This window comes from Vespa mandarinia, chromosome 7 (assembly GCF_050613455.1).
Source record: "Vespa mandarinia isolate Hongniang chromosome 7, ASM5061345v1, whole genome shotgun sequence".
Taxonomy (NCBI): domain Eukaryota; kingdom Metazoa; phylum Arthropoda; class Insecta; order Hymenoptera; family Vespidae; genus Vespa; species Vespa mandarinia.
The window spans coordinates 8,756,745-8,783,400 of record NC_140816.1 but is presented as its reverse complement, the minus strand read 5'-3'; the positions used below and the strand labels follow the sequence as shown (position 1 = coordinate 8,783,400).

At 31.6% G+C, this 26,656-nt stretch overlaps 6 protein-coding genes across 10 annotated transcripts in view; 2 read left to right on the top strand and 4 right to left on the bottom strand.

Moving 5' to 3' along the window:
* olf413 (DBH like monooxygenase olf413) overlaps positions 1–4,991 on the bottom strand; it is a 270,504-nt gene extending 265,513 nt beyond the window's left edge. Inside the window, exon 1 of one of the 2 annotated variants that reach the window (XM_085658301.1) lies at positions 4,880–4,991. The gene's annotated coding sequence lies outside the window, so the exon portion shown is untranslated. The remainder of the gene's footprint in view (positions 1–4,879) is intronic. The other variant, XM_035870402.2, reaches the window with a different exon arrangement.
* A 1,254-nt stretch (positions 4,992–6,245) lies between these two features.
* LOC118443428 (chloride channel CLIC-like protein 1) lies at positions 6,246–9,381 on the bottom strand. 2 transcript variants are annotated; one of them, XM_035870413.2, is made up of 10 exons: positions 9,241–9,381; positions 9,087–9,161; positions 8,920–8,994; positions 8,712–8,847; positions 8,397–8,624; positions 8,175–8,315; positions 7,976–8,081; positions 7,500–7,661; positions 7,181–7,386; positions 6,246–7,111 (listed from the first exon to the last, which is right to left on the bottom strand). In XM_035870413.2, exons 1-10 carry the CDS (start codon positions 9,336–9,338, stop codon positions 6,824–6,826), a joined length of 1,515 nt encoding a protein of 504 aa, XP_035726306.2. In that variant the 5' UTR covers positions 9,339–9,381; the 3' UTR covers positions 6,246–6,823. The 2 variants fall into 2 exon arrangements, with proteins under 2 accessions (XP_035726306.2, XP_085514239.1); XM_085658113.1 differs by having other exon boundaries at positions 6,937–7,119.
* A 522-nt stretch (positions 9,382–9,903) lies between these two features.
* On the top strand, positions 9,904–11,312 carry Alg3 (Alg3, alpha-1,3- mannosyltransferase). Its single transcript, XM_035870416.2, has one exon. It carries the CDS (start codon positions 9,904–9,906, stop codon positions 11,212–11,214), a length of 1,311 nt encoding a protein of 436 aa, XP_035726309.2. The 3' UTR covers positions 11,215–11,312.
* A 691-nt stretch (positions 11,313–12,003) lies between these two features.
* LOC118443424 (uncharacterized) lies at positions 12,004–16,842 on the top strand. Its single transcript, XM_035870386.2, has 18 exons — positions 12,004–12,180; positions 12,272–12,539; positions 12,613–12,790; positions 12,885–13,087; positions 13,216–13,375; positions 13,485–13,697; positions 13,768–13,910; positions 13,995–14,080; positions 14,404–14,633; positions 14,704–14,892; positions 14,952–15,014; positions 15,099–15,246; positions 15,335–15,524; positions 15,610–15,760; positions 15,857–16,046; positions 16,135–16,325; positions 16,409–16,542; positions 16,609–16,842. Exons 2-18 carry the CDS (start codon positions 12,334–12,336, stop codon positions 16,739–16,741), a joined length of 2,808 nt encoding a protein of 935 aa, XP_035726279.2. The 5' UTR covers positions 12,004–12,180; positions 12,272–12,333; the 3' UTR covers positions 16,742–16,842.
* Positions 16,756–20,948, bottom strand: mei-9 (DNA repair endonuclease XPF mei-9). 2 transcript variants are annotated; one of them, XM_035870425.2, is made up of 16 exons: positions 20,807–20,948; positions 20,542–20,721; positions 20,275–20,455; positions 20,019–20,171; positions 19,820–19,933; positions 19,599–19,747; positions 19,360–19,514; positions 19,010–19,244; positions 18,750–18,921; positions 18,501–18,668; positions 18,265–18,402; positions 17,952–18,170; positions 17,703–17,876; positions 17,450–17,590; positions 17,190–17,390; positions 16,756–17,084 (listed from the first exon to the last, which is right to left on the bottom strand). In XM_035870425.2, exons 1-16 carry the CDS (start codon positions 20,872–20,874, stop codon positions 16,920–16,922), a joined length of 2,613 nt encoding a protein of 870 aa, XP_035726318.2. In that variant the 5' UTR covers positions 20,875–20,948; the 3' UTR covers positions 16,756–16,919. The 2 variants fall into 2 exon arrangements, with proteins under 2 accessions (XP_035726318.2, XP_085514237.1); XM_085658111.1 differs by having other exon boundaries at positions 16,756–17,065.
* LOC146872907 (UPF0669 protein C6orf120 homolog) lies at positions 20,883–22,026 on the bottom strand. Of its 2 annotated transcripts, XM_085658115.1 has the most exons (6): positions 21,965–22,026; positions 21,802–21,882; positions 21,514–21,638; positions 21,325–21,441; positions 21,090–21,237; positions 20,883–21,022 (listed from the first exon to the last, which is right to left on the bottom strand). In XM_085658115.1, exons 2-6 carry the CDS (start codon positions 21,829–21,831, stop codon positions 20,951–20,953), a joined length of 492 nt encoding a protein of 163 aa, XP_085514241.1. In that variant the 5' UTR covers positions 21,832–21,882; positions 21,965–22,026; the 3' UTR covers positions 20,883–20,950. The 2 variants fall into 2 exon arrangements, with proteins under 2 accessions (XP_085514241.1, XP_085514240.1); XM_085658114.1 differs by having other exon boundaries at positions 21,802–22,020.
* Positions 22,027–26,656: the final 4,630 nt, after the last annotated feature.

Sequence of the window (26,656 nt, the reverse complement as noted above, 5' to 3'; positions counted from 1 at the left end):
AAAATGGCGTTAACAATGAGACAAGCTAACGACTTCGGTCGAAAGTAGACGATCGTTGCCGAATACGTAAAGTGTACGATTACGTAAATATTATAATGTTTATGTTCGATCAAATACATACGTTTTCTTATAACGTACTATATATTAAGTACCTTGTGTTGTTACGAATCATTAGTTACATATCGTCGCTGGTCGTGAAAACATACGTTTTTTAGAAAAAATTTAATAAACGATATTAATTTAACTTCTGTGAAAATTTACAGACTCATCTCATTATTTTTTATATCGGAAATCGTAGCTCGTAACTCGTTGCGACGTAGCTCATTGCTATATATAAAAGTTTTAGGTGAAAAAAAAAACAATTTTCTCGTTAACGAACAAAAATTTATAACATATTTATAGAAATACTAAAGGACAATTCGTTCAATAAAGACCTACGCGTGTGAAAGCCAATAAAATCGAAGACAAGTTGCTTTATAAAAATGTTTAAAAAGAAGATGATCGCGATTATTGAATATAAATAAGCAAGAAATCGTGCCGAATATTTCGAGGTTGAGATTCGATTCGTACCGGTTTCTTTTATATAAATATATTAGTTTCAGTGGGCGGAATATAAGGCCGAAAGATCTAAAGGAAGAGAAAATGCACGTGGCCAGACGCGAGAGAAGACCACCACCAAAAAGACTCGTCGTCCTGGGCGGCAGACACACTCGGAACGGCATCTGGTTTTGCAGTTGACGATAGGCTCGTTAGTCACACTACTCTCTGTCTCTTGTAATCTTATTATAGGCCATAAGTTCGCTCAAATCGAGCTGGCAGTGGCTGAAATTTTATTCCTCCGAAGCCTCGCTGTATCACGGCTTGCCACATGAACGAAACTATCGTGTCTGGTCCACTCTTGGAAAAAAGAAAAAGAGAAAGAGGAAAAAAGAGATAGAGCACTTTGCATGTTCGTTGCTTTTGATTTCTATCCTATATTTCTATACCTCCAACGCTCGAAGCTCGCCGATGGCGATGTACCTTTTATTTCAATAATGTATTTTCGTTAAAGTAAAATGAAGAACTTTTTGTATGTAAGTTTCCGACATTGCACGGATAAAAAAGAGGAAGAAAAATAGAAGGATAAAAAGAATATGAAGCGAAGCAAAAAGCGAAAGTCAATCTTTGCGATCTTCGAGGCGAACTCTCGCGATTAATTACCACGGTCAGTCTGTCACGGTCGATGAGAATCATTAATTTCTTCTTGAAATTTTAGCGTGCTTCAAAGAGTGAGAGAGAGCGAGAGAAAGAGAGAGAGAGAGAGAGAGAGAGAGAGGGCTCAGAGTGGCTTGGCCCTCCCGAAGGGTCAAACGTATGCGTACGATACATCGATGTATACGTTATATATAGCATATATACAATATATTTATACATAACATACACGCGCACAAGGTCTGCCGATGGAGAAGCGCGAGATTCCATGGTGGATATTAGGTTGAGGTAATTACAGCCATTAGTTCGCGCATACATCAATTATCGATGACACGATGACATGAGTCTGGCGCTCCGAGGCATCCCTCATGATAGTCACGATGGGAATGCCTGAGCACTCTCTCGGTATATATCATCGATACACAGAGCCACTTTCCTGAATCAACGCGCCTAATATTCTCAATATTAATTCGCTGATTTCAAAGCCGACCGTGAAAGAGTACGATCTTAGTTCGTTCCATCGAATAATCAGCGAGTATCAAACGTTTGAACGTGTCGAAGTGAATAATGATCTTTGGACCTTTCGTCCTCAACCGAGACTTTTCGAAGTTACGAGACGAGGAATCTCTCCCACAGAGCTAAGACCTTTTCCTCAAACTTTTGCGATATTCGAAAAGAAAAAGAATCGTCTCATTAGCAATTTTCTATGACCGTCCAAGTAGTGAACATTTTACGTTCCGACGATTCGTTTGATCGATAATAAACGACACGATCTGTGAAATGATCATTTACTTTCAAGATACTCTTGGAAGTGTATTAATTTATTTCCCTTCGTGTTCCAAAACATTTATACAAACATTTATATTATAAATTTATTTTCTTTTTCCTTTCTAAAGATTGTAATTCGTTTAGTTCTAGGGTTAAGGAAGGAAAAAGTAGTCTGGATGGAGCGTTATCCAGAACGTCTCCTCAAATGTCCTTTTTACTTTACCCCCTCTATTCATGTATAATTATCGAGGGTAGAACCAAAAACACCTCCACCGTCTGGGATTACCCAAATCCGATGAAAAGCTCGTTAGCTCAAGTAAGAATCAGAGCTAGGTAACTGAAACAGATTTAATGGCGGCCAATGTACTTTTCTTTATCGAGTCATTAAAACCCAATCTATGCTAGTCCTATTAATCGTGCCGTCATAAAATCAAAGCTTTTACGGTTAGCTCTATAAGCTCGTTTATATCTTCTCGCATCAAAGAATGATTCTGTTCCATTAGCCAGGACGTGATTCGCATTTAAACTTGGCGAACGATCGGAACGATGGAAATTCGATTATCGCAAGATAAGTTTTCTCTGAACCTTTCGATACGTTCGCTTAAAATAGTTTTAATAAATAAAATCAACATAATTTTTTAATGTTGCCTTTTTTTAGAAAAATCTTACACGTCAAGTCCCTTGCCTTTCCGATTATACATTTTTTACTGTTCCATTAACATAAATTATCAACGAAACTGAACCTGCATTTTAATTACGCGACTTTTCAAAACTTAAAATCGCACAGGATTACATCTTACCGTAATAGTGAAAATAAATATATACGACGAAGCGAAATTACGAACGTTCGGCGAGTCGTCTTTTCGTATTAAAAGCAATATTAGTAAGGTGAGAATACTTTCGAGAAACGTTTCAGTCGTATAATCGAAACTTGAAAGTTGCGTCAAGTACGGAGGATAACGATCGTAAAATCATACGAAATTCACCTCTGCTTACACGTCGAGATCGTATCTCGGACCATAAAAACGATATGCATTTCTCGGCTCACTTTTGAGACTCGTCTTTTTTCAAAAAAGAGAAAAGAAGAGACCGAGAGGAAGAAAGAGAGAGAGAGAGAGAGAGAGAGAGAGAAAAAATCTCTTCGATTCTCAATAGTAAAGAATACCTTTAAATAAGCCTTCTTTTTCTCTCTGTCTCTATTTCTCTCTTCCCTTATCCACGATAGATGTAACATTTCGACAAGCGCATTAAGAAACGACCACGGTCGTCAGACATTTAACGACTCGAAATATACCGAAAAGATATGGAGAGAAATTTTATCTCATTTTGGTGTCTCCTCGAGGTGTTCGTTCTTTACACGATCGTTCGCGCGTCGTACGCACGTCCTCGATTGCCTTTTGCTTTTAAAAACCGACAGGAAAAACGTCGGTAATCCAATACGATCGTTGGTCGAAGGCAAGTTGGTTGAGAGTAAGAACGCGATAACACGGCATTCCATCGGTGAGAGGTCGGTAATTAAGACCTCAACTGGTCCCAAAGGACCTTCCTTCGAGCTTCCTCCCTTCTTGTCTTTTCTCTCTTGGACTATCGATATACATGCTACGTATATAACTACATATGTGTGTATCTATATACATACATATATATACATATATATATATATACATGTGCATATCTTATCGAGGCTACTTCGGTTCGATTCGATGCTCGAGCCAGCTTTCTACGTGTATATATACGAGTGTACATCGAAGAGCCTAGGTATACCAACCCAAGGGAGCACTTCCAACTGGAAACACGTCCGAGCCAATGGGAAGTTCGATGGCCTCCTTCGAAATTACCGACCGGTTCTCTCTTCGACGAAGAGGACGACGGTTACGCGTAGATCGTCGTGGGATGGATTATCGTCGCTTCAACGATCGGCAGTTTCCTCGTAGGAAACGCGAGCGTAGTTCCGAGACGACAGGCCCTTTGAACTTTCCCGATCGATATTAGGAAGTTATCGCATTGGATATTACGCTAGTTTAATCGAGAGAATTTCAACTCCAACGAAAGTATCGTGTCAAGAGAAAATTGTCCTTCATTGGGCTCGAAGAATAGCCATTTTTTCTTTATCTTAGACTTCGTTTTTCTTTATACCGCAAATGAGTAAAGAGAAAATTACGATTAACCGATAAGAGGACTGGTTAGACGAGTTCAAGAATGGCTGCTTTCATTGGGATATGTTCAGGATCAAAGAAAAAATGAATGATCAAAGATCGACCGACAAACCGGTTGGATCTGCGATTTAGAGGACATTGTTGTCCTCTATTTTATTATGATATTGTTATCCTGATATTGTTATCTGTAATATCAATTAACTGCGTGTCGTGGCGAGGCAATTTATGATAAAAATAAATTTTCGAATATGTAATAAGTTTCGCGATCGGAAAGTCGTAAAACCAAGGAAAGAAACAATTTCTTTTTTGAGGTAAAATGTTAAACAGAAATATCGAATCGTGATCGTAAACCATGAACGAGAAGCGGTAATGGATTGTTTACATTCGACGATTCTAACAGGACACTGTAATGTTTACTATCGGAGACCGATAGTTTAACCGACCATCAATTTGCCAGTGTCTCTCACGAGTCTACAGAATCCCCGATCGATGAAGGTAAAACGTACGACAAAATTTACAAATAGATAACATTTGTTGCTCAATGATAGACAATGGAGAATCGCATAAATACATTCTAGTCGATATCTTTTCGTTATTTTTTTTTTATAAATATCTTTTAAATTACTGTGCATAGAAAGGTCTATGGTTGTTGCAAAAAGTAAACGATAGTACGTACAAACGTAAAGGAAGAGAGAGTAAGAGAGAAATAAAAGGTAAAAGGAAACTGCGAGGAAGCTTTCAAAGTTTAGTTCAAACGTTCTTACCGCAATAGCGATGATGGTAACGCGCACGAAGCAAAGTTCCTTGAATTTTCGGTGGTTTACCCCCGGTCAATGGCATACAAATACTAAAAGAGACATCAATAGGGCAGATGCGGAAAAGAACGTTCAGATTTCACGTAAAGGAGGGCAGCTCGTTTCACGTTCGATCAGCCGCGAATAACGTACTCTGAGATGAGGTGGGTTCGTTATTTTGATAGCTTCGCCGATGTTCGACGATGCATTTACGATCTTTCAGACCTGAATCGTCTCACGCTTGAATTAGGATCGGCTATCGAGTTCCGTTAGGTTCGAGATATTTGTAATCGATAGAGTATACGATATTTCTTTGCCAGTACACATCTGATATTATTTTGTATAGTTGACTTATATTAGCTAAAAGCACGATAAATATTATCCTGTATCAATAATAGGCAAAATTGTTAGAGTTGAGATTAGATCGTGATCGTATTTGCGGTATATCGATAGACAATGAAATAATAGAGATGCTTTGCTAAGACGTTGAGTAAAGGACGGAATATAATGGTAGGTGTATTCTAGCAACGCCACAGCAACTCTTAGACGTGATCTCGAGCATGTAATTGAGCAGAACCGTCTGTCAAGCGTACTACAATCTATTCGTTTTTTTTTCTTTTTTTTTACGTGCATAGGGACGAGCAACGTTCACGGGTCCACGAGCAAGCTCAAAAAGGATCCGTATCCTGATCATGAATGATCGCAGCATCCAAAATATTTTGATCTCTCGAATATACCTCTTTGTTATACACCGTTATATCGTTTCCTTCCTTCGTTCGTTCAATTTTTCCATTATCTTGTCTATCAATAAGCAAGATGATAAATCATTTTATACATGTAGTGTATTATCCAACAGTCCGTACATAATAATTCGTTTGTTGCAATTTCGTAAAATATGACAACAAATAACGCGTGACACGGGAGAATTTTCTAACGACACTAATACGTTAATAATTGCTCAACGTTACGCCGCGGTATCCGCTTGCTTACCACCCCTTCATTTAAACAAGAGCACACCCACGTAGTTACCAACTACCATATATATAATTACGGAAAACGCAGACGTTACCTTCGGTAAACGCTTGTTTGCTCGTTGATCATTAGGCTGAATTTGCGTTAATAACGAAATCCTCAGCAAAACGAGACCCCAGCAATCAAAATACAATGCTACAAATGAGACTACCTATAACGAATTTCATGGTTCGCGTGTTTTATCGTACGATGCATTAGCTCGTCGGAATTTCATTTCTACAATTTTAATAAAGCATAGCTTCATGAAATCGTATTGTTTATCGCTAATAATTCAAGGGTAGGTAGAACGTATTTCCGCGATTAATTCTTTTCAGAAAAATCTATTTATTCAATTGAAATATCAAACTAATGTGGTTACAAAGAAAGTACACGCATTGTTAATAATCACAAATATGCTTTTAATTGCTTAATATAAAAAATTATTTCAAGAGTGATTTTCGTAATCATTATATAAATACACAATCATTTTTTACTTATTATATTTTTTAATGCAAGTTTTTGAAAATATTTCCTTAACCACTTGCGCTGGAAAGACGTGCCACGTGCGTCGAGATGCTTCTGTTACCGGAACGTGTTACACACATCGTCAGGCGATTGTTGCAGAAAGAAAAATGACGTGCGTGGCACGTCAACTGTTAATGAAATTCTTTACCGGGACACAGTTTCTGCTTGCACTTCATCGTGTAAAGTTATAAATATTGATCTCAGACTGTAAAATGGAAAGTGATAGTGAAGCCAATGATATTATTTGCGCCTCGGAGTGATTTGCACTCGATTGTTCTGCCAAGCGCAATCGTGAATTTCTTTGCACCGCAAGTGGTTAAAATTAACTTAACAAGTATTCAAGCTTAAACAATAAAAAATATATTTCACGATAAAATATTAAGCGTCGCCACCACCAATATATTTCTCCGTATCGATTTTAGGCTCTTTTAAGCATTTTTCACTTTTCTCTTCAGTTTCTTCAGAAAATAAATTATTTTTATTTGAATCGCCACTAGCATGATTCAATTCTTTTACAAATTCAATTAATCTTAATTTAGATGATTCTTCGACTGCATTATTCGTAGGACTATTATTTTTTTGTTCTTCAAAAGTATCAGACGATAGCACTGCATCAACACTTTTAGTGTTTTTTAGTAGAATATTAGGAGGCACTTCCGCAAAAATCTAAAATACTGCTACATTAAAATAAAGCTATATAAATATGTAATATAATGATAAATAAATATTAAATACCTCACGAATTAACTCAATTGTCTGCCTCTTTTGAGCATTATTCGGAGGCAATGAAGTCTGTTCAAATGACAACATTGAAGAATTAAATGGTAATCCAAATCTAATAGAACCTCCTCTATAAATAAAAATAGCAATCAAAAGGAATACAGGTAACAATATAAATAAAAATATTTGCACCACGTATTTTATAAAGACAGGCAAGTGATCTATAACAAAAAAAAAAGAACATTAATTATATAGTAGTATTTTTTTAAAATTAATAATTTACTATATAACATATAGTAATTATTCTCATATAAAAACAATAAAAAAATCTTACCAGTTACATTATTTATAAACTGAGACATTGTTGTTCCAATAATAGGTATTGGATGCGTTAGGACTGTGGTTACCATGTGTGAAAAAGCCATAGCAGGTGTTACTTGGACCTTTGGATTAATCATTCTAGCTTCGTAATATTTTTCACATTCCTTGTCTTCAACTATAATTAACAAAAAAATTTTTTTTACGAGTAACCAAAATTTAGCTAAAATTAAGAGATAATTTATATAGTTTACAGTTTTGAATTTTTCTTTGGTAAACAAGCATTTTCATTTAATTCTCATTATAAACTGTAGATGGCGTTAATGTTTCTTTTTTTCGGCATAAAAGCATCAATCGATACGAAGTACAGATGATAACTATACGAAAGCTTATTAAGTATTAAATCATAACCGAGATCTTTGGTTTCTCACATAATTTTCTGTCCTCTGATCTTCTAATTGCAATACAATTCTCATTATTCTACATACTTACTTAAATATGAATGTATTTTCTCCCATATACTCATTTTGCTCGGCTGACAACTTCTAGGCATATCAATGTATTTCATTTGTGATGCCGCTAATTTGATCTCGGCTTCCTTTTAAAAGAATATAACAAAATATTTATATCTAACGTTCTTGAAAAATCTTGGCTATATATAAGATGATATTAATTTTGTTATATTTTTTACCGTTATTAGATGCCACCAAGTCTGGAAAAAGCTAAATGTTATTATCGCGATGATAATAATGAATAATGGAGAAAAATATGGCATATTTCTGAATAATATGACGATTCCCAGTATACTACAGGCAATAATAATCACATATGCCTAAAATAAAAAAATAGTAAATAGTATGATGCTTGTAAATACTAGTGAAAATACTATGAAATTGTGATGTAACCGACTTACATAGTAATCCGTAATAAATTTTAATGCAGACTGATTAACCCAATATAAATCGAACATATCAGAAACATTATCAAAGAATGAAGGCTCCAATAAAATTTTACTCAAGATTACATCAATTTCTTTCATAGAATAATTATCAGTTTCTACTTTTCTAAGTGTTTCAATTTGCGCTCTTGTTCCTTTTACAAATAATTGTCCCTTTACCGTATCATCATCATCATCATCCATCTGTATGATATTAAAAAATGAAATCACATTATTACACTTACAAAGGAATCACTCTATAATTATTGTTCTTATCAGTTTCTAGTATACCTTCAACTTAGCAATTAAGAGTAACTTCATAATCAAACGCTTATAATATACTTTCACTGCCTCACAATTTTCATTACTTTCTTTTAATAATTCTACTTGATTGGATTTTGTATCTTGCTTTCTTGAAGATATTTTTCTGCAACATCATTTTGGAATAAGTGATATTTATTGATTTAAACAAAAATAAGATACATATTTGTACACATACGTATCTTTTATTATTTGTTTTTTATGTCTATCATAATAAAAAGAATGTGGATCAATGTAATCTTCTGTTTGCTTCCTAGAAAAAAGTTTGACATTACTTAATATAAATATAAATATAAATATATGAATTATATAACTTATCAAATACGATTTCTAATTCTCCCTTACAGATCGTTTCCATCAGGATCATTGTTATTTGTAGAATCTAAATTTATGTCATTGTTTAAGTTTTCAATTTGATTACTGAAAAAGCATTATAAAATTACAATATATTAAATGCTTTATTCGAAAAAAGATTTATTTCTTATATAATTACAATTACCTTTCAGGATGTGAAGTATTATTATGATTGCAGAAAACTAACGAAGAACTAATTAAACATTGTATAATGATACAAATAAAAAAGATTAATTTCAACATGATGTATAATTTTAATTAAACAAACACTTGCTTACTAAACATATTTTTTTGATAAAAGTATATCACTTAAAAATGTTATATATCACAATGCAATTAAAAAGAGTTTATTTATTTTAATGTTATAATTGCCATAAGTTATAGATCCAGATAATGGACACGTAGACCGACATTGATCCTGTAACCGATCTATTTTTAAATCTTACACAATTGTACAAAAATATGTTACAAGTGTATAGTGCCCATTGAAAATAATGATATGGTAACGATATACACGAATAATAAACTATACTTTTTAATAGTTATTTCTTCCACATGAAGAAAAAGTTCTTAACATATTTTGTTTTTACAAAGACTTGATAAAAGTAAACTGAGAATAGCAACCGATAAAATGACACGAAGCGACTATACTGCCACATGGTGATCGTTACTTGCAACTCGTCTTTCTTGTGAAAGAATTAATTTCATAATATCCACAGAACCGTCTCATTTATAATCACTTTCGGTTTATTTGTGCTTTTACGAGATAGAACACGTGTATTTAAAAAAAAAAAAAAAAAGAAAAGATATGGCGCCACGTCGAGATAGTCGTACTAATCACAATAGTATAAATAAAGCCTCCAAAAGAGGTAAAAATAGTTGGTTCAAAAGTTTCGAATGGCCTCAATTTTGGTCCTTATTAACAGATCCAAGAAAAATTGTAATAACTACAAAGTTATTTATTTTATTGGAAATGCTTTTGAATGTATTCATTATTGAAAAAGTGCCTTATACAGAAATCGACTGGAAAGCTTATATGCAAGAAGTGGAGGGTTTTTTAAATGGTACATTGGATTATTCAAAGCTAAAAGGTGATACAGGACCATTGGTTTATCCTGCTGGCTTTTTGTACATTTTTTCTGCTCTATATTATGTCACTGTGCAAGGGGCACAAATTAAAATAGCTCAGTATATCTTTGCTATTCTCTACATTGTTTTACTAGCCTTGGTCTTCCGCATTTACTCAAAAACCAAAAAGGTTCCACCTTATGTATTGATTTTGATGTGCTGTACATCGTATCGAATACATTCTATATTTGTGTTAAGACTTTTTAATGATCCGATAGCTATGATATTATTATTTTCAAGTCTAAATGCATTTTTAGACGACCACTGGTATTTGGGAAGTATTCTTTATAGCCTTGCTGTATCTGTAAAAATGAATATTTTATTATTTGCGCCAGCACTTCTTGCTGCATATTTATGTATCTTAGGAACATTGAAGACTGTAATACATTTGTCCATTTGCGCATTGGTACAAGTGATTTTAGGCTTACCTTTTTTAATTGAAAATCCAATTTCATATATTAAAGGAGCATTCAATTTGGGAAGAATTTTTGAATTTAAGTGGACAGTAAACTGGCGCTTTTTATCCGAGGAAATATTTGTTAATCCATACTTTCATGTTTCATTGTTACTTTTACATTTATTAATCTTAGCCATTTCTGTACCAAATTGGATAATCTATTTGAGATCCTATGCAAAATTAAAACAAATGGAAAAAGATCTAAAGCCCCAATTGCAGAAGAAAAAAAAGGTGGATATGTCAACAATGAGCCAATTATTTGTTTTTCCCCTATTTGTGGCAAATTTTATAGGCATCGCGTGCAGTAGATCTTTACATTATCAATTTTACATATGGTACTATCATACATTGCCATATCTTGCATGGTGTACAAGTTATGAAACTAAGGCGAAACTTTCAATACTAGGAATAATAGAGCTTTGCTGGAATACTTATCCAAGTACAATTTATAGTAGTTTTGCTCTGCACGCTTGCCATATAATTTTATTATATGATTTGATTAAAAACAGAAAAAGTAATACTAAAACAAAATGAAATTGTTATATATACGTGGGACTGAATTTGTTATCTAGTCTTTATTCTATTTGACAAATAAAACTTTATGCGTATAAAGTTTGCTCATATAAATTTATGTATATAAAATTTCCTTTCTAAGGACAATCGAAATATTAAACATCTATTTTTTATGAAATTTTTTCAATAAAATAACTATAAATTAATTTTATAATATTTTCATTCTTATTACAATCCTGCATAATAATCATTTGTAATCATTTAATTTTTTCGTTCAAACGTTGGAGATTCTAAAAACTTACATTCATTCATACAGTTATTCCTTTCTAATTCAGTATAACTTTAAGTTGAAGAATTTTTCTATCCAAATTAAGGTTATTTTTCAACCTTGATTTTGTAATATGGTTTACGCCATCAATGAGAGCAGATAAATGTAATTCTTGATGAACAAGATCTCATTTTAAAGGCAAAGACTTAATTTAGAACATATTTTTGAAAAAGCTTTATTTTCTTGCAAAAAAGATCATGTTGAAGAATGGTATTTTTTGAGAATAGTTTCTGCACATATAAAAGGCTTTTAATTGTGGATCATAAGAGACCATCGAGGAATCATTGAGGGATAGATTCATTAAAAAGTGATTAAAAAGAGTTCACAGTCTATTAGACTACTTACTCTAAACCAGACAAAATCAATTATGGTCTCTTATATACCGATACGACAAATGTATGGTGGAGACAGCATTCCTCGCTTTTGTATTCGTAGTTCATATTTTGTCCATATCTGTCGCTAAAGTCGCACACGTTTCGAACAAAAGAAATAGTGAGTAACCTTAAGAATCGTGAGAGATGCATTAATACTATGTTTTTTTGTATGAATAAGAGAATGTTAGAAAGTGGTAATTTAAATACATGGTTTTATTTTATTATTAAGTGAAAATTAATATACATCAAAAAGTATGGTATGATTAATGTTATTCTTGTTTAATGGTAACGTGATTATTTTTAATTCTAACCTCGAACAGAAATTATTTTTTTTTTAAAACAATTATTATTATTATTACTATTATTATATAAGCAGATATTGTCTTAATAAGTGTTATATGGTTCTAAATGCCATAAAAGCACTGAACATCGAAAATAATGTCTGGAAATTGCGATTCATTATCAACGCCTATTATGTACAAGTCACAATTTATTGGTATTGATGACGAACCATGCAATTCAAAATGTTTATTCTGTGAGAACTCATTTATTCTTCCTACAAATGAGAAAGATTTCTTAACGCATTTGTTCAAAGAACATCGCCTTGTCATAGGCGATGTTTGGAAAATAGCAAGTTTGAAAAGGTAAGGATCTATGACTTGATATATCATATTTGATATATTAACAAAAATATAACGTTTCAATTTGTTTAATTAGTTATATACATTATTGGGGCAATAGATTCAAAGAACAGCCCATAACTGATTTTTGTACTACATTATTAATGGATTGTACATCAGATGGGAAACCAAGTAAAAACGAAAGTTACTTTTTGCTTTCTGATTGTATCTCAGAGGATAAAACATTAAGGGATGAAATATATAGGGTCAAACTGGTAATGCTTGTAATAATACAATAAGAAAAGACACTTAATGTAATATATATATATATATAAAATTAAATTATATATTTATACATACATTTTCAAGGAATGGGTATTAGCAAAACAATCTGAGGAAAGAAGTGATACTAGTTTTACACGTGGCTGTATGTTTTGTAAAATGAACTTTTCTGTATCACGTATTATTTATATAAAACATCTCTCAGAGAAGCATAATTTGTATCTTGGAAAACCAGAAAATTTAGTTTTCATCGATGAACTTTTAGATAAAATACAACATAGTATTGAAAGGTAATTTAAATATTATAATTATTAGTATATTTCTAATAATATTAAAATCAATCATAAGTAATATTCACTCATAATTTTTTATATTATGATATAAGTATTTTAGACATATCAAAATATTTTATTTTTAGTTTAATTTGTATATACTGTGAAAAAGTTTTCAAGGATCGTACGGCATTGAAAGAGCACATGCGTAAAAAGTTACATAAAAAAATAAATCCATACAATAAAACATTTGATAAGTTTTATATAAATAATTATTCAGATCCCAGCAGAACAAGGAAATATCAAGTAATAATTACAATATCATGTTTGTTCATCAAAGTTAAAACTTGTTGTATATCATTAAACAACAAGTATATTAATTTTTATATCATTAGATCTATGTTTTTCTTTTAAGAAACATTACAAATACACTAAAGATACTGGATTAAGCAGTGAAAGTGAAGATGAAGAATTGTCATGGTCTGATTGGAATGATGAAAGTATTAGTATATTTTGTTTATTCTGTAATCATTCTGATAAAGATTTTCCTACTATTTTACAACATATTAAAGAACAACACAATTTTGACTTTAAAGAGGTATCAAAAGATTTAACCTTTTATCAGAAAGTATGTATATTTGACATATTTATAAGATAGTTTTTATGCCAATGAACAAATAATAAGATTAAATGCGTAGGTAAAACTGGTAAATTATATAAGAGGGCGAATTCGTATACAATGTTGCATTTTATGTGAGGAAAAGTCAGACAACATATTGGAACACATGAATGAAAAAGATCATTACAAAATACCTAAACAATACATATGGGATCAACCAGAGTTAGTAATTAATTTTCAATGTAGATCGATTAACGAAAAACAACTCCGTTATAACATGAAAGTTACATAAATTTTGCTTTTCAGGTTTTATTTCCCTATGAATGAAAATGATTCATTTTTATATAATTTGGATACAGATAATGACAGCTCAGAAGAAAATGATATTGAAAGTACATTTAAAGATTTATCTGTTACATCCAATGATAATACATATAGTATACATTGTTAATTTTTTAAGAAATAATTGAATATATATCAAATGAAATGTTATTGTTTTCATAATCTTAATTTGATCAAGTACTTTTTGGTTATATTTTTTAGTGATATTTTACATTTCCTATTAAAGAAATTATATATTTATAAAAAAAAAAAAAAAAAAAAATTATATTTATTCTTTTTTATAAAAAAAATTATTAAATTACTATTATATGTATAATAAATACAATGTCAACTAAAGAACTATCACCTTATTGCAATTCATATGTAATTACAGTAAATAACAGTGACAAAGGGAGACTAACAGGAAAGGATTGTTTAGATTATTCAGATGATAATTATCTTATTAAAATAAGAGTGGAAGGTCTTATCACCACAATTGCTTTTCATAAGGCAAGATTATATGCACAAAAGCTTTATCAATATTTGCCACAGAAATATGCTGTACCACAAATTAGAGAAATGTTTCAAGTAGATTGGTACGAATATCTTCAAAAAATGAAAGTGGTAAAGAGCTGTCTATATTGATTAATTGTTTTAATGGCATGTAAATATACAGTTGTATTTTTCTTTATAGCGTGTTGGTGGTAAGATGTGGGTCTTAAAAAGACACGTTGCAGTCTTTATAAATGATGCGTTTATAGGCAGTGATATTGAATTTTTTAATTATCTCAACGAATTGTATGTTTTTCATATGCCAAAGAATATTGGATATTATGAAACACATATTGGAGAATACTATAAAAAATTTATTAAAAAAACAAAGGTCAATTATAATATATATGTGATAATAATATCCATATTTAATATTGATTATTTTTTTAGAGAGTTTACGTATATTTCACATTCACTTTGGATGGATTCTTAATAGGTTCCCTTTTATTCATGGTATAAGTTATGAATCACATATAATTATTTTTAATATATCTTAATTTTATTTGATTAGTTTAAAAATGAGAAGAATATTTACAGTTATATTCTGACTTGCTCCCAAAAACTTGTAAACATTTTTTAAATTTTTGTACTGGAAAATATGAAAATATAAAAGGCTTCAAAGTATCGCATTATATAAACACTTACGTTCATCGTATAGTTAAAAATGGATGGATTCAATTTGGTGGCAAGTATCAAAATGAAAATAAATTAATTAGTTAAGCATTGTTTTCCCTTTTATCATCAATGTTGGCTATACCCACATGTTACGTTAGATATTAAATTGAACAGTACTAATTTTAACACTCCTATAATGCCTACGATTGCCGATGAATCATATTGCATACCTCACAATCGACGAGGAATCTTATCAATGGCAAATAATGGAAAGCACTCTAATGAATCTCAAATCATTGTGTCTTTAAAACCTAATACGTGGATGAATCATTATTATGTTGCGTTTGGGTAAGTGTCGAAATACGTATATAATAAGTGCTATTTTATTGAAGAACAAAATAAAAAGTAATGCTTAATGATGATATTAAATAAGACAACTAGTAGACGGTATCCAGACATTACAAAAAATAGAAGATATTCCAACGTATTATGAATCTCCTCTAAAAAAAGTTATTGTATCTCAATGCGGTGAATATACTTTAGATCATAAACCCAAAATGGAAGCAGAAACAGATATATTTCTTGTTAGCATCGTTATGTCATCTCATTGTACTTACATATCTTATTAAATATATTTTGACTATTAATGTGGATATATTTCTTAACATATATTCATTTAGGAACGCCAACCATGGATAGATGTGGGTGAAAATAATATGGTCCATCAATATCCATACAATACTTATTCAGATATTTCTGTATGGCTTAATAATATAACTGATGAAATAGACATTCGCGATACACCATCTCTTCTAATAGCTGAACGATATTTAAGCAGTCTATACTGTCTTTCCATGGATTATTTATCAGGTTTACTTTTTAAACAAATAATTTCATTTTTGTAATAGAAACTTTCTCTAATATATATTTTAACGACGTTCATATTCTTGTCTGTTAGAAATGAACACAAGCCATCTTGATAAAGATCAAGAACTTTATGAAAATATAGATCTTAATTATAAGTCGAAACTATGTGAATTATTAACAGGCTTTCGGCCAGAAACGATGAGTAAAATAGAAAAAGAAATTTTCATAAAAAAACTTTGTAAAATCATTATTTCATATGCTTTAAATTCTGTCCATAATAAGGTAAAGATAGATAAATAATAATTTAGTTTAGAAAAAATTATCAATTGCGAGATTTAATATGTAACTTTTAAAAATCCTTTTAGTGCTGTATATTAAAGGATACTTATGGAACTCTACATAGTATATTAGAATGTGCTTATGACATTGCAAGAGTAACTATTGCCAAATTAATAAAGCAAGACATCAATATTATGGACACTAGAGCAGAAATCAATAAGTATGCAATATTTACTAAATAAGAAAAAGAATCAATAATTCGCTAATTATTTCTTTCTTTCTTTAGACTATTTAAGATACAGCACCAAGATGATAAAAAAATTACAGATTCGTCCTTATCTCTTATTGAAAAAATATTGAACAAATCTATACTTCATTCTTTACAGTCTACAAACATTGTAGATTATGATTGTATTTAACAAACAATTCAACATCTACTGAAAACATTCCCTTTATTTTATACTTAATTAAAATCACAGATTTTTTTTAATTTAGACTTATATTTGTTGATATAATTGAAAAAATGTAAAAAACATGATCAATTAACATTCCAAATTATATACAATAATGACAATAAGAAAAATAGAATTTAGCGTGTTATTGCTTTATCTTAGAGAAAAGTTTTTTACCGCGTCCCTTTTGAACTTTTTTACTGCCTATACCTTTTATGTCCGTTTCTTCATCTGGATCGCATTTATTATGAATCGAGTTGTATAATATTTGTGCATCACTTTTATTTCCAACTATTTCAAATAATTCATCCTGTATATATTATATCAAATATTACATTTTTATCGATCTTAACGATACGAAATAATAATAATAATAAAGGTCCTAAAATTCTAAAGATCAACGAGTTCACATTACCTTCGTAAATTTTATAAGATGATCAAGCGATTTTCCTTGATTTAAAATTGCGCATAAATTCTTAGAATGTACACCAGGTAATTTGGCAATAAAATCTTGTATGTGAGGATTATACTTTTGAATCATCACTTGTTTATCTTCTGCATTTTCATTTACTCCAATCGTGACAGCCTTTTCAGCACTTGGCTGATCCCTACCGCTCTATATCAAACAAATTCATTACTGAACCTTGATTTCATTTTACGTCATTGATATGTTACCTTCAATTCCTCAAACAATTGTGCAGATGCATGCGGACTTGGTGACCATACGAATTTTAGTTTAGGAAAATGTAAAGTTAGCAATTGCAATTTTGATGTGATTGCAAAACTTTTAACATCTTTGCCCATGTAATAGCAACCCTTAAAGGAAGAAAATCTTTTATATATTTTTTGATATAAAATGATATAATTCGTGTATAAAATATTTAAAGTAAAATTGATCACTATACTAATAAATAATGATTATATATACCTGGAAACAGAATGGTTTGTTCTGATCAAATTCAATAAGAAGCATTGGTTTAGAATAATGTCGAGTCATAGCAACAGCTTGATTGTATAATCTTCCAGAATTAAGAGAACCAATTAAATCAGATACACTTTTTCTTTCAATGCAAATTTCTGGAGATAGAATATAATCTCCAATCTAACATATAAAAATATGTATGTGCATAAAACAATTGGAAAGTTTTAAAGCACACGTTATATTATTATAACTTACAGCTAGAGTTACTGGTTCAATCTGTATACCACGAGAATGTAAAATAGATGGCAGTTCACTATTAAACTCTCTCATGTCAACTATGATTTTATTAATAATATTTTTTTGATTTTCTTGATCTCCCTTGCGCGTATTTTGTTCCGTTTCATTGCCTGATTGTGCTGCAAATGTCAAGCAATCTTCTGATTTTCCATCTTGATCTTCAGGTACAACCATTGTCTATAAAAAAAAAAAAATATATATATATATATATATCCATAAATATACTAAATATCCTAAGATTGAAATAATTAAATATACAAAAAATTCTTACTTTTTTAGTATTGATTAAGACATGGAAAGCTTCTTTTTCTCGTCTTAAAGCTGTTAGATATTCCTGTTCTTCAACAGATCCTCCATAAATTAAAAAATATACTTTTAAATTTATCGAAGGATTATTATTTTGGTATATCTATAAAAAAAAAAAAAAAAGAAACGTTATAATAGTAATTATGTCACAATTACTGTTATTAGATATGTACAAGTTATAATAATACGTTATATACATACTTCTAATTGGCGTACGGCTGCGATGTCAGCGACATACATTATTACATTGCTAGGCTTACTTTCCTTTAGCGTTCGTTGTAATGCCATTGGATCACCATCTTTCTTTAAAGACTGTACAATGATTATGGGTGCAGTTGTTGTAATTGCTGTTAGATCTAACTCAGTCATCTACAAATTCACACATTATATAAAGTAATATATTACATATATATTTTTTTAATTCGTTAACGAATATATCATTGAATATACTTGAGAACATTCTTCAAATAAAGTTTCATGAAGCTCGTTTTCTGGATTATTAGATTGACTCTCTGTAATAGCTTTTTGCGATAATGTCAATACATAACTATCTTGCGTATCCATTATCTCTTCATCTTTATCAGATTCAGTTGTTGACTTTTCATTATTCTCGACAATATTACTTAAAAAATATGTTATAATTATAAACGGAAACTATATATAAATTACAATAGGTATTATTTATATAAAAATTATTTTCAATAGCATACCTTGATTTGTTTTGAAGATTATCACGTTGGAGTTTTTTATGCGCTTCATTAAGTAAATATTCATTAGCTCCCATAGTTAAAAAATTTTTTAATTGATAACACGTTTGCCTATCATGGACTAAAACAAGAACTTTCTCTGGATTTTCATTATTATCTTCTTTTCTTCTATCTCGTTGTATCTCAAGTAATACTTCACTCAATGCAATCCATTTTGGATTTGGTTCTGGCTTTAATTCTGATTGGAACAATACATTTCAATACTATTTGTAAATAATATATTAACATTGTTTGTGTATAAGACACACTAATTCATATAAATAGTATATACATTGATTTTAAATTATAATTACCATTCTTTTCTGTGTAAACCCTTTCTTTCGCATATTTAAATAGATTTTCGACTGCATCTAGCATTAACCATCCTGAACTTTGCATAGCATAATCCATAGTTCGTAAACTATTTAATGTAGAATAAAACGATACACAATCTTTGTATGTTAAAGACCTGTAGATATAATTAATATTATTAAAACGACATAATGAATGACTTAAAATAATAATTGCTATTTTCTCTATGTAATATAGTTACATGAGAAGTCCTCGTAATGTTTTCAGGTCTGATAACAATTGTTTTGTAGTGGAACTAAGTTGATGCCAAACAGGATCCAATTGTGATTGGAGTTGCTTGTGAAACTTTTTAGCTATCGCATTTTCAACTGTCAATTCTTCTAAATCTAACTGTAAATAATATAATTCTAATGTATATGGATTTTTAAACTAAAAGATAGGTAATTTGAATTTAATACATACATATTTATTTATACGTTTTAATTCTTTCACCACATAATTCATTGCATCTAATAAAGCAGTTTGAATATGTAACATTTTTGTTGTAATTTTCACGTGAAATTCCAAAACTTCAGGCTGTAATAAATAAGTATTCAGGTTTAAAGATTTATTTTAAAACAGATTAATTTATAAAATTTTTATAAGTAACTAATTTATTTACCTTAAGTTTCGATAAACTGTTATTGACAATCGTGTGAAAGCGAGGCCATAGATATAATTTTTTAACAAAAAGAGTTTTCATTACACGTTCTACATTAGAAAACCCAAAAGTAAAAGATAATGCCGAATTAGAAAATGCTTTGATAAAACCAGTCTATAAAGAAATTAGAGAATTAAGAATAATTAATATCACTGAATCGCAAATAATCAATATTAATGATTATAGCTTATACATATATATATTATCTTTTCATCACCTTATTTGTTTGTCTGTACAATCTAACTGCAAACGCTTCTTGATATGAACGCAAAATGTTATGAGCTTTATATACAAGAATTCCAGTAACTAAGTTTAGTGGCACTCTATTTTTTAATAGGTCTACGACTAAAATTCGGCCTGGCACAAATAATATTCCACCTTCTAAATACATCAGTTCTCTGTAAATAATAATGTTAATTAAAACTTATATATTTATAAAATATACTTTTCATAATAAATAAGTAATAATTCGACAATAGTATACCTTTCGTTGGATGTACATTGACCTGTTACAATACGAGGTAAATTTTTTATACCTAAACCTTGTAATTCATCTATAAAGTATCTTTCATCGTGATCTGTAGTTCCCAAAACAATAATAAGATTTCCAGGATCTAAATAGACTTTTAATATATTTACAAATACAGTTTCTATACCCAAACCCCTAAATCAATAAATAGTTTATAAATACATATAAAGTTTATAGTGAGAGAACATTAACATTTTGAAATATAATATAAAACATTTACTTTGCTGTGATTACTAAGCCATCCTCATGTAATATCTCTAGAAACATCTCATTTTCATATTCCAACATGATTAAATATATATATTTCACTATAATAAGTTGTTATTATACCAGAGTAATCTATTGTGAATAATTATACGTATCATTAAAAAAGTATTTCAAATAATACATTGGCAATAGACCTCATAAAAGTAACTATAAATGTTGGACTTTTCTTCTGTAATATAATTCAACAAATATGAAAATGGTTATGATAAGTTTAGCAAGTATTTTTCAAATTATACCTTGTTATCACTATCCTTGTAAATATTCTCTTCTTTTTGATAAGTTGTCTGATCATCCATTGACATCACTTCGTATACCAATAAAGTATATTTACTTAATTCATGCGAAGGATGTCCATACACTCCTATGCTAACGGGCCTTTTGAAACTGAAAATGAATTGATAAAAAAAAAATTAAAACTGTTTTTATCTTATAAATTTTTTAATCGACTTCACAAAAAATATTTTAACATACTTGTCTGGTACAACTATAATATCTTCTCCACAAGTTGTAGATTGCAGACTATAGTGATCTGGTTCATAAGTTGGTTTCGCCGTTGTATGTGATGCATACAAATCTGCATCTCCAGTTCTATAGTTATTAAGATTATACTTAGTGTGTTATAAATTGTTTAGGGATGGACATACTTGACAATTTACTTACTGGGATATTAACAGAATTTTGATAATACCTTCATACATCAAACTATAATATTTGTAAGATCCACCTGATACATCATCACTAACATAATGTAATAATTCTTCATTCAATGACAAAATGCAAGGTAGCTAAAACAGAAATCTTCATGTGTTTGGCACATTTGTACAAATAAATCATTTAAATTTTATTATATCATAATGTGTTGTAATAAAATATTTAATACATCTCCAATTTTAATAAATAAGATGATAAAATCATATTTCAAAATATTCTAATATTAATTTGTCTTACCAAAAGCAAATTAAGAAATATAATCTTCATAGTACAATGTTATTCATCATTGTTGAAAAGAAAAACAAAGTTGTAATATTTCTGAAAATTTAATAACAGTTATTATTTCCTATAACATAACAATTTTATTTTTTTGCAATATTTATAGACGCAATTGTGATACCAAGCAATCATGGAAAATTGCAAAATTTAATTTTATAAATTAATACATATAGAGTGTCGTAGGAATGCATAAAATTAGTATATATCAAGCACGAATCACAAAAATCAAGAGAAACGACAAGAAATAGTTATGACTTGTGATCACCAGATGGAGATTAGGTTCTCCATTAGAAAAGAATTGTAGATTTTATTAAGTTCTAATTATATAACAAATTACAATAAGGCATTTGAAATAGAAATATATTTTGATAATATTTTTCGGATAATTTTTAATATTTTTAAAACAATTTCTTCAATAAATATATTTCATCTACATGTACAACCATAAACAGTTTAAGTCTTATTTGTAACAGATTATGGATTTCAGAGGATGATTAAATATTTAGTTTAAGGCAATTTATGTTAATTTATACTTTTTATTGAAAATTATAATTAAATGAATTTCCAAATTGAATAGATTTAAATAATATATCAAGACAAAATGTTTCATAATATTATAAATTTGAGTCATATAGTATGCATACGCGAAGAAGGTACTTTTGGCGCTGGTTTCGTTCGTTTGTGGAGTGATCGTTTTGTGTACTTGTCCGTTATTAATAATAAATAAGAAAATTGATATTCGAATAGAAATATATAAAATCAATTTCTTGACAATTCACGCAGGTATATAATTACAATAATAATTTATTAATAATTCATTAATAATTAGCATATGTAACTAGCGTGTAAAATACATTGTATATAATTGTTTCGAAACATTTTATAAATACATCACATCGCCATGACATCTCATTATTGAGATATCGAAATAACAAAAATATAGTAATATCTGAGTAATCAATATTGATTGTATTGTGATCATTATTGTTAATTATTGTAAGTAATCCAAGTACTCTCTACAATTGTTGATACAAGTTGTTATAATTATTCCATTTTCGTCGGAATTATAAATATTATTTTTATTCATTTACTCAATAATTACGAGTAATTTTATTATTATTAAAAAAAAAATTTTTTTTTTTTTTATTCAATTTGTAGGTATCAAATATTGTTTTCTCAACTTTCGAGTCGTCCAGTTGTTTCATCTAAAGCTAGATGGCGCTTTTGTATCATTGAAGATATTTTAAGATGAGAGGTCAGTAAATCGCAAAGAATGTCAAAAATATTTCTTAATTTAAAGAGGATCGTGTATATGAATGTTTGCAAATCTTTGTTATTATTATTTATTGCATTTAGTTAATTAGAATACGATTAGTATATGCAAAAATATACTGGCAAAATTTTGTTTGTTACGTTATCTCACGGAATAAATGAAAAAAAGAAACATTTAATTGAACGTATTTAATTTATTCATATTTAGTTTATCTCGTATAAGTATTTATTATTTAAAACGAGATTAGAACAGCCGGTTCTAACGGATGTAACTTGATCGGACCATTGACGCAGTTCAATTTTACAACCACGGTACACATTATTTTACATGCGTCTTGTTGCTATAGAGACTACAGATGCATATACACGTTATCTCTTTTTCTTTTTACATAGTTAAATTAGCTTATCGTAGGGTGTCGATAATTTTTAATTAAAGCAAATGATGCATGTTCCTTGGAATATTATCAAATTATCGAACGTTCTACGACAATGTCTTGCTAGCTAGGAGAGTGAGAGAGAGAGAAAGAGAGAGAGAGAGAGTGAGAGAGAGAGAGAGAGGCAGAGAGGGAGAGAGAGAGAGAGAGCTCTTGTTCGTAGACCCTTTAAAACGCGCTCACCTATCCTCACGATCATCTATGATATCCGGTGCATCGCTATCAGTAAACGGGGTAATTACTTCTTTGCAACGAAAAGGGCTCCCTTGAACGTACATAACGTGGGGAGCTAACAATGAACAATTAAATGATTACACTGCTTTCAGTTATCGTCGAGAGGATAGAATTGCAACGCCGCATCTTTCACGTTGTTGTGGCCTTTTCTTTTATTTAATAACGAGCTTATAACCTTCTATACCATTTCCGAGTAATTGAAAACAATTTCTCATGGTTTTCCGCGTGGAGAGGAGAAACACGGTATCGATCGTTTCAACGCGTCGTCCTCGTCCTCACGTCGACTCCGGTCGATAACGAGGAAATACGAAAACACTATGGGTAAGAAGGTTCTACGTCCTCGTTCAATTTTTTATCGCTCAAGGTAGAGTTTCGAGTGGACGGATTAGTTTAGAAAACTCTTTCTTCTTTTAGATAGGACTCGAGATTGAATTATCGCTTCTCGTTTGTCGTAAACGAAGGAGGCTTCGTAGAGATGTAAAGAGAGAGAGAGAGAGAGAGAGAGAGAAAGGTGTGTGTGTGTGTGTGTGCGTGCGTGTGTAGAGAGAGAAAGAGAAAACCCCTTCCCGGTAGAGAATCTACGAAAGGAGAGAACTCTTCTCCGATCTTCTTCGGGCGTCATCGGTATTATCCGCATCCTTCGAACCGCGACGCGCCCGGTTCGATTCCACGAGCGCAATAGGATAGGCCGTCCTTTTTCCCCCGCATCGACGTGTGTAAGCAGCCAGACCGGTAACAGTCCCTCTCTCCCTCCTTGGGGTGTAAACAGGGTCTATGACGAGTCCTCTCCTCTCGGTGGAGGAACGAAAAAAAGAGTGGCGGACCGAGGAAGAGAGGGAGGAGAGGGAGAGAGAGCGTTCTCTCCGTTGCGTTCGCTCAGCGACAAGGAGGAAGGCAGCGACCGAGAGAGCTGTGTGAATCGAGCCTAAGGGCGAGGAGAGCACGGTGAAGGCTCGCCGCCGGTGCTGGTGGGAGAGGAAAGGAGGGGAGCCTGAAAAAATGTGTAGGTGCGCGCGCAGCCGCTTTGTCTCTCTCGTTGGTGGTGCTCGCGGCGGTGGTGGGGGGGTGGCATGGACCACGAGGGGCCACAGGGGTCCGTGAGCGGAGCATGGCGACTGCATCCTTTCAGTCGGCCGGTGAACCCGCGTGCCGTACGGTTGTTGTCTCTTCGTTTTTTCGCACCGTTCGTGCGTTTTCTCTATCTATCCTTACGTTTCGCGCTTTCTATCTTTCTTATAAGTCTCTTTCTCGGCTTTCGGCTATAATCGTTTGGTTTTTTTTTTTTTTTTAGAGTGATCCCTAGATTCTTCGAAGCTAGATCGCGTGTGACATTCTGATCCTCCATCGTCGTTATTCTCGTAGAGAAACGCACGCACACGCATCGTACATGCGTAATCTCTTTCTCTTTCTTTCTTTCTATTGACGCTCTCCGTCCGTGGTTCCTTCGCTCGAAGATAACAACGAGAGAAGGAAGAATCCTCCTCGCAGGACCTTTTGGATTTTTCTTCGACTCGTCGTCATTCGTCCTCTTCATTGTACACGGGCGCTACGCCTTTGAGAACTTCTCCTGCATGGTAAGTGACAAAAACTCGATTACTTCTTAAGTCGTCGTCGTCGTCGTCGTCGTCGTCGTCGTCGTTAACGGCACTTGGAACGATTTTTTTTCATCTTCTCAATATTATTAGTACCGTTGGTTCGACTTCGAGTGATCAAAGGGTATATATTTTGAGGTGGAGGAAGAAGTAGAAGAAACGGATCGTTGAAACGAGAAGGGAAATTTTTCACACGTGCAACGAGTTTTCTCAAGCGCGCGCGCGCTCTCGAATGACGCAACGAAGAAAGAGATGCGCCGCGTTGCTGGATAACTTTACCATCTTTACCGCGTCTCTTGTTTTCGTACGTATCGCCATGAGAGATATATATATTCACTTTTGAGAGGATGAAAGAGGGATCTCGAGAAGTGCTCTCCTCTCGACACGTGCGAAGAAAGGTCTTTCTTAGGAAAAATAATGTTACCAAAATAAAGCACCGGCGGGAACCTTTGTTTTTATGTAGAGAAAACGAATTTCCTTTTTGCAATGGAAGAAATTTTAATCGTTAAAATATATCGTTCTTTCCACCAATGGATCGAACAAGATCGAATATTTGTAATGTTTAAGAAGAAAAATGCGTAAAGTTTTCAAAAGAGCGATTAAAAAGAATTACCATCGATTTAAGATATTACCCTTGAACACTCGCGAGAACATGGCGGTATCAATTTAAACGTTGTCGTTGTCAATCGTAGCTTTCTCGATTAATGAGCGGGAAGTGCGATACTTGCGATAAGAACGTCGAACAACCGTTACTTTCTTATTTTTCGTTTATTCTTTTCTTTTATCTTATTATAATATATCGATGAAAAGGAAAGATGTACGGTATCGATCTGCCGTGATCTTAGCCGAGGGTTTTCACTCTGTCGTCGGCATCTCACATCACTGTAATTATCCCGATATCGTTGTTATCCCGACCATATTCGACATAGGAAACTTGTAATCGGTAGCTGATCGTGGCTAACGACCGTGATGTTTTAAAATTCTTTAAGAGCTCCGGATTCACTGTAATTACAGTACATATATAATGATAAGCTGGGTACAAGTCGGCGGCATAGACTTACTAAGGCATGCTGAAACGCACAGTTTCCCCTTCGAGATGTGTTTTGCATGAGAGAAAGAGAGAGGGGGAAGAAGAAACATCGGTAATGTCGTTTTCTTCCTTTCCTTTTTCTTTCATCGACGTGAAGGAGAAAAAGGAAGAAGCCGCGGGAAGAAATTATGGGTTGCTAGAAAGAAATCGAGTCTCACCGGTTAGAGGGAGAAAAGGTAAAAACAAGAAAA